Source organism: Pinus tabuliformis, chromosome X (assembly GCF_031772625.1).
Source record: "Pinus tabuliformis cultivar Carrire ecotype Pingquan chromosome X, CPIR1, whole genome shotgun sequence".
In the NCBI taxonomy this organism is placed as follows: domain Eukaryota; kingdom Viridiplantae; phylum Streptophyta; class Pinopsida; order Pinales; family Pinaceae; genus Pinus; species Pinus tabuliformis.
In genome coordinates this window covers 38,177,075-38,184,509 of record NC_142308.1, presented here as the reverse complement: position 1 = coordinate 38,184,509, position 7,435 = coordinate 38,177,075, and the positions used below count along the sequence as shown (strand labels likewise).

Here is a 7,435-nt window from a genome sequence, read left to right as displayed (position 1 = left end):
AATTGCAAAAGACAAAAAACACGGAAGCTAGTGGTCCCATAGACTATATCTAGTCTCGTGGACGTTAAAATTTCATTTCAATTTAAAGAGCAATCTTGCTTGACTCCAATATCACTTCTAAAACATGCTTGACTCGAATATCACTTCTAAAACATGCTTGACTCGAATATCACTTCTAAATCTGTCTGAAATAAGTTCTTGAGGTTTTAATTTTGACTTTCACCTCTTCATAAAAATCATGTACAACCGTAAAACTCATACACCCTAAAATATTGGTATGCTAAGCCAAAATCCAACGAACTAAAAAGAACTCTCGATCAAGGAGATTGTGCTATATGGATACATGATGTTGACACGTCAATGTCATGAATTTTACTACGTTTCCTGTCGAGCGTATTTGATTAAGACGTCCGAAATGGTGGCAAATTTGTTTTGGGCATTATGAACCAAGGAGAGCCAGCGCAAAGCTTACTGTGTTGCTCCCCTGTTTGTGGAGATGCGGCCCCATTTCTGCAGATTAGCCGATACTATCTGCAATAAACTCGCGAAGAACAACGCAGCTGCTGTTAGAGGGTTCAATCAGCGTCATTATCATAGAATATGGAGGCCGAGGGCCACAAATCTGCCTTCAGGTTGCTCGCAGGTAAGTAATGAAGGTACCCTTCCCGCTTTGTTCACAAAATCTGAAACTAAAATCCTGCTCCGTGGGTGGTTATGTATAATATATCAAACTGGAGTCATCACTCACGGCCGCTTTTAGTCATTGGATTCATGTCATTATCAGGTTAGCATTATTTTTTGGTGTTTTTTTGGGGTTTGTTTTAGAGTGGAGGCGAGGGGTAAAGTTAAAATTATGCACCATACATAAGTCTACCCGAAACCACGAAGTGACAGGTAATGCCATGGTTGTGCCTTACCCTCAACAGTCATCTCATGATTCCGAGCAGATTTCTATTGGGCGCATAAGCACACCCATTTGTTTGGAGAGTTTCAATTTGTTTTGATATATTTTCATTTTCCATTAGCATGTCTCATTATGGTGAATTTTATATATTCACACTTCATACTTAGCCCCAATTAAGGCTCTTCGTTAAAGAAGTGACCGGCTCTACTTTCAAATTAGATGCTACAATAGAGGGTATCTATTCAATATCATCTAGGACCTGTATCTGCCCTTGTCCATTAGGGTACACTGCATCCGTGTGCTAGCAAGCTTGTTGTCACTTCTTCTTGTCTCTGATGTACAGAAATCACATGAAAAAATAGGCAAACCTGTTGCCATGTTAATGTGGTGGTTAAATTCAGGTTCTGATAACCCTCAATCATTGTCCATTTGTTCTATTTTATCATTAACAAGATGAAGAGTCTTGCCACACCAGTCTTAACCACTTCTCTATATCTACACACAAAGCCTCATCTATGTGTGACCTTACTATTTTGGAGACGGGTTGATTGAGTTTATTGCATCAGTTTTGTAAACGAATCCTTAATTGACAAGGGAGATTGTGATGCAAGTACTATGGGTTGCTATGATATCTTGTTTGATCAACCCTATCAGCATGACCCTCGTGCTATATATAATGTCTATCACAGCATCTACAAGTGTTTTTTTTTTTGGTTTATTTTGAAAACCAGAATTCGGAGATATTATATTAAAAGGGCCATAGCATAGCTATAGTAAAGAAGTGCAATAGGAGTTGCTGTGACGATTCCGGCAAAACTTGCAACTTTCAGATACTAGATATGAGAGTTTGCAGATACCTTTAACTGCTACAGTCTAACTATTAACGCTGGCACACGGCTTATAAAAGTTGCCGAATACAGACTACTTTATAGAACATACAGACTAATTGAAAACTTGCAGGTTGGATGTTTCCTCTTGTCCTCTCATGGAGTGCTGGGGGGGGATCTGCTGGTCTACTTCCATAGCTTCTTTGGACTGGTGTACAGTCTCTTCTTCATTGGGGTCACCATTGGCTGAGTTGATGGAAACATTGTGGTTTGGCAGTAGACAGGGAGTTCGTATGCAGGTTAAGAACCATATTCCTCATCTCACTACACTCTAAGGTTATTCATTCTGTGCAGTTATGGATTAGAAAAATAACAAAGGAAACTGCATTGCTTAATTGCGGAAGTCAACGTTTCAATCCCAAAACTGGGATCATCCCCAGGACTTTGCTAAGCTAAAAAAGTAATATATCATCTTTGATAATAAATGGTAATCGTATTTCTGCTAAAGGTCAAACTTCCCAGCCAACGTTTTTAGATTAACTAGTTGGATTATTATTATCAATCTCACAACTGTGAAGGACAGGCTTCCAAGCTTTGCTTAAACCATTATCTATGTTCAGATTTCCCTGATTTAGCTCAATTTCCAGGGCCTCCCATATCTTCCTTTTTCCACAATGTTTTAGTTTAACGATGATTTTGGTATCCTTGATGCATGTGGTGTCCTGTGCCTTGAGAGTGTTTGGATAAAGCTAATCTTTCAATTCAATTATGTCTGATGTTGATATAGTGCTTGTTCTGCCTTACTTGAATCGATCTTCTAGTTTCCCCAATGTATTGCTTACCACAAGAGCAGGGGACAATTTGTTAAATATTGTAGCTCAGACATGTGTTCTAGTCTTGAGAGGTGTCATTGAGGCCAGAAACATGGAGGATTTAATTATCTCCAAGCCCATGTAATTTTTCCTAAGCTTCACCCATATCTTAATAATGTCAATTAGCGATTTTTTAAATATTTCCTAAGTCTAAACTTAGGGAAAGTGGATAATTAATTGACATTAGTTGGGATAAGATTGATTTTCCTCTAGAAGCTTGTAGAAAGTTTCTAAGTTGATCTTAGCCATCAATTGGATCAAGTGAACTTCTAATCGTGGCCATTCATTTGTGAATGAGAGATTATAAAGGGAGATTGATGGACAACATTGGAGACACATTGAGTGGGTGAATTTTCAGAGAGACACCTAGAGGGTTTCAACAACAGTGATTGAGAAGAAATTTTCTAAGGTTATTCTTCACAGAGATTTCCAGTTTCTGAGTGATAAAAGGAGGCCGAATTATGTCTGCAAAGGAGGCCAAATTCGCCAGTTTACTAGTGTGAATTGCTAGATTGAATTCCCAGAGGCAATACGAGTTGCCACAAAGGGAAAATTTAGTTTCCAGTGGCAGTGCGAATTGTGAGGAAGGATAGTGTGAATTTCCAAAGGCTGCCAGAATGCTAGTAGGAATTACTGGAGGTTGCCAGTGCGAGTTCCATAGAGTGGTGCGAATTGCCAGAAAGGGTCGAGTTGATCTGCAGAGGGAGACAATGAAGTTTCCTAGTTTGATTTGTTTAGAAGTGAAGATAAGAATATTTCCGGAGCTTTGCCTATGTCAGCAAGCAGTTGTAATTTTTCATTAACGGATTTGTTGAAGATTATAATATAAACCCTCAGATCTGAAAACTGGATTTCCCCACATTGAGGTTTTTCCAAGGACGTTTGTCCAAAAATACTTGTGTTCATTGTGTGATTGGTTTCTCATTATTTTGTGAATAGTGTTGTTCATATGATTATTCATTACTTCCAACAGGAGAATTAATTTTCCATGAACAAGTACTAGGAAATAATTAACTTGGTTAATAACACCCTCTGGGTAACCAAAAATTTCACATGGTATCAGAATGACTACAATGATGAGGTTATTTTTATTTGAGCACTAGGGTTTCAAAGGAGAAATCAAAGGTTTTCACATAGGGAAATCTCTTCAAATTTATTGGAGTTTATTGTTCAAGGGTTTCAGAAATGGCTTTAATTGGTTTCAGGGATCAGGGCAGACTTGATGGTGCATCGAACTTTGGTGTTTGGAAATCCAAAATTTTATTATTGCTGGAGGAGCATGGACTGAAGGAGTATGCTACAACAATTTTTGTCGTACTGACAAATCCAACACAGTTAGCGACCTACCACAAGGAGGATGCCAAGGCTAGGCGTATAATCCAAGACAAGGTTAACGATAACATTGTTCCCCATATTGAATAATTGGATTTAGCTAAGATGTGGGATGCCATCTTGAAGTTGTTTCAAATGCTACTATAAACAAGAAGCTGATCCTTAGAGAGAAGCTAAGAAACACCAGAATGAACAAAGGAGAAGGCGTAGTCAGTTATCTCACCAAGATCAAACTTGTCAAGGATGAGTTAGCAATTGTCGGAGAAAACATAGATGATGACGAGTCCGTGAGAACTGCTCTAAATGGGTTCTCAAAGCAGTGGGACGTGTTCGTCCAAGTGATCAAGGGACAACAAGACTTACTTGACTGGGATTGTTTGTGGAGTGATTTCACTCAGTAAGATCTTAGATTGAGCCTTGTCAATGACAACAGTAGTAAAAGCCAGAAGCGTGAGGATGATGAGAATGTTGCTCTTGCGAGAAAGGGCAAAGTCAAGAAGGGCTCAAGCAAAGGGCCTAACTCCAAGGGAGAGAAGAAAAAAGACTCGAGTAAAATCAAGTGTTTTGGATGCGGCCAACATGGACACTATGTCAGTCAATGTTTGAATAGGAAGAAGGGTGATAAGAAGAAGAACCAATAGACAATAAATTCAGCTGATACTGATGAACTAACTTCAAGATTAGAAGACGAGTTCGCTCTTATAACTTACCTATCTATAGCTCAACCACCACAGGAGTCTGGTGTATTAACAATGGGGCGTCATATTTCTCCAGTTACAAAGCAGAGGAGATAGACTTCCAATTTCAATTGGAAACAAGTCCAAGTGTACTCCAGTGGGGAGAGGGACTGTTACATTTAAGAGGGGGTCGGGCATTGCCAGGTTTGGGAATGAACCTGATTTTAGTTTATGCTCTTCAGGAGAAGGGATATGACGTATATTTTTGAGGACAAAATGAGTACATAAAACACCAAGATTGGAAGTCAGGATAGGAGATTGGGGTGAGAAGCAATAAGTTGTACCGGTTGCAGTTGCATGCTCCAAAGGCACTAGTTAGCAGTAGCAGTAACAAAGATATGGGAGAGCTATGGCATAAGAGGATGGGTCATATCCATCATGGAGCACTTAAAGTTGCTCACAGAGACCGTGACATGTGTTTAAGAAGTACGCATGGAACATGATGACGTGTGCAGAGGGTGCGTACTTGGGAAGTCTGCAAATGTAGCATTTCCAAGGAGTGACGATAGAGCCAAGGGTGTCCTAGACTTGATATGTTCTGATATTTGTGGTCTAATGTCCACTAAGTCTCTCAGAGGTTATGAGTACTTCGTGACCTTTATTAATGACTTCTCCAGGAAGACCTAGATTTACTTCTTGAAGACATGGGACGAAGTCTTCAATCACTTCCAAGAGTTTAAGGCTCTTGTGGAGAATTCGACAAGCAAGAAGATTAAGGTTCTTCGGACAGATAATGGGGGTGAGTACATCGAGAAAGCCTTCAAGGATTTCTACACAAAGGAGGAATCAAGAGAGAACGAGAAACTTTGTACAACCCGCAATCGAATGGGGTCGCAGAAAGAAAGAATAGAATGATAGTTGGAGCAACGAGTGTCATGCTATATGATCAGGATATGCCTAAGTATCTTTGGGCAGAGGCATGTAGCACAACAATTTACATTCAGAATAGGGTCTTGCACAAGGTGTTGGGGAAGATGACACTTGAGGAGGGCATTTATAAGGAAAAAACCAGAAGTCAGACATTTCAGGATTTTTGACAATATCGCATATTGACACGTTCCAGATGAAAAGCGCACCAAGCTAGATGCAACTATTGAGAAGGGATATTTTGTTGGGTACAATGAAATGTCCAAGGCATACATGATCTATATTCCAGGGAGTAGGAGGATCATTGTGAGATGGGATGTAAAGTTATAGGAGGAGAAAGCCTTCAAGAGATCTTGAGTTACCAGCAGTTAATCAGAGTAAGCTAGTAGGAGCTCCAAGGGTGGAACAAGAATCTCAGGTCTAGGGTGTTAATATGAGTACAGTGACTAGTACGGGAACAAGGATAGGTACAAAGGAGAGTTCGCAACATGTGGAGCAATAGTAAGTGTGAATTTTTATCTATTGCAAGAACTAGAAATTATTCTTCTAACTGAAAATTTAATTATGCAGTTTATTTGCTACGACAAACAATAAATAAAATCACAACCACAATTTTCACCATAAAAATACTGCAGAAAATAAAATACTGAAAAGTAAGAAATTCTAGCACACACCAGAATTTTAACACAGTTATTTTTGGACAATTGTCCCCAGAAAAACCTAATGCGGGAAAACCAGTGCAACAGATGAGGGTTTTATTATTATTCTTCAGCAATAATTCTGAGTACAATAATTTAGATGCCCAATTGGCAATCTAATCTAAGGAAAACATTGGAAAAATTATTGTGAGAATTTTCTCTCACCCCACAACTAATTTTTGCCTTCAAAATTACCTCCCTTGCCTCTACATTGAGCCTCTTGCGTCACCCTCTGCGCAAAGCTTATGCTGACCCTATGAGAATTTCGACCTTCCTTCCTTTGCCTCTTCCGGGGACTGGAAACCTTCCTCCCGGAACGCTGCTACCCTCCTCTTCCACCTGCTACTCACCCTTTGGCTCTATCTTCTCTGCTGAGCTACTGCTACTAAGAAAATCGAACTGCATGGGCAACTGAGTATATGCATTGGTGTATTCTCCATCACCACATCGACCTCCTCTTATAATCCACTGTTGGAGCACCAGTGGCCAAAATTAAAACTTAATTAATGGCTAGGATCATCTTTGGATCGATCTATGTGAGTTTCTAGATGATTCTCACCTTATCTCAATTAATACTGATTAATTAACCATATTCCCTAAGTTTAGACTTAGGGAATATTAAAAAAACGGTTAATAATCTAATTGAGACACTTCTGGGCGAAATTTCCAGAAATGATTTCTGTTTTTTGGAGATCTCATGTATTCTAGCCTCTCCACCAAATTTCGTGGCTAGAACAAATTCGATGCTACAAAAACTAGCACTCCCTTTTAGCAAAGATTGTGTTCTAGCGCTACACATCCTGCACAACACCCTGTCTCTGCATCATCTCCTGTCACACTGTTGATGTCTGGCTGTTGCTGCCCATCAACCACTATGCAACTCTGATATACGCTGCATCTGTGCTGTTGCTGATCTTGCTGTACTGCTGCCAATAGTGCATCTGCACTACAACTCCTCCTCAATTGTTGCTGTTGCAACTGAGAATCATCCAAGGTAATCTGCCTTTGCTACTGAAACCTGCACTTCTGTGGGAACATACTGTAGTTGGACTGCTCCATGCCTTTGCTACTGAAACCTGCACTTCTGTGGGAACATACTGTAGTTGGACTGCTCCATGCCTTTGCTACTGAAACCTGCACTTCTGTGGGAACATACTGTAGTTGGACTGCTCCATGCCTTTGCTACTGAAACCTGCAC

The 7,435-nt window shown here is 39.9% G+C and overlaps 1 protein-coding gene across 4 annotated transcripts in view; it reads left to right on the top strand.

The window, feature by feature from the left end:
* The first annotated feature begins 329 nt into the window (after window positions 1-329).
* Window positions 330-7,435, top strand: part of LOC149138227 (ARM repeat superfamily protein) — a 161,823-nt gene continuing 154,717 nt past the window's right edge. Inside the window, exons 1-2 of one of the 4 annotated variants that reach the window (XM_089449627.1) lie at window positions 519-643; window positions 1,865-2,030. In XM_089449627.1, the coding sequence (XP_089305753.1) occupies window positions 1,890-2,030 (141 nt within the window). In that variant the 5' untranslated portion in view covers window positions 519-643; window positions 1,865-1,889. Of the gene's footprint in view, window positions 644-1,864; window positions 2,031-7,435 lie in introns of all 4 variants that reach the window. The other 3 variants (XM_089449626.1, XM_089449625.1, XM_089449624.1) reach the window with 3 other exon arrangements.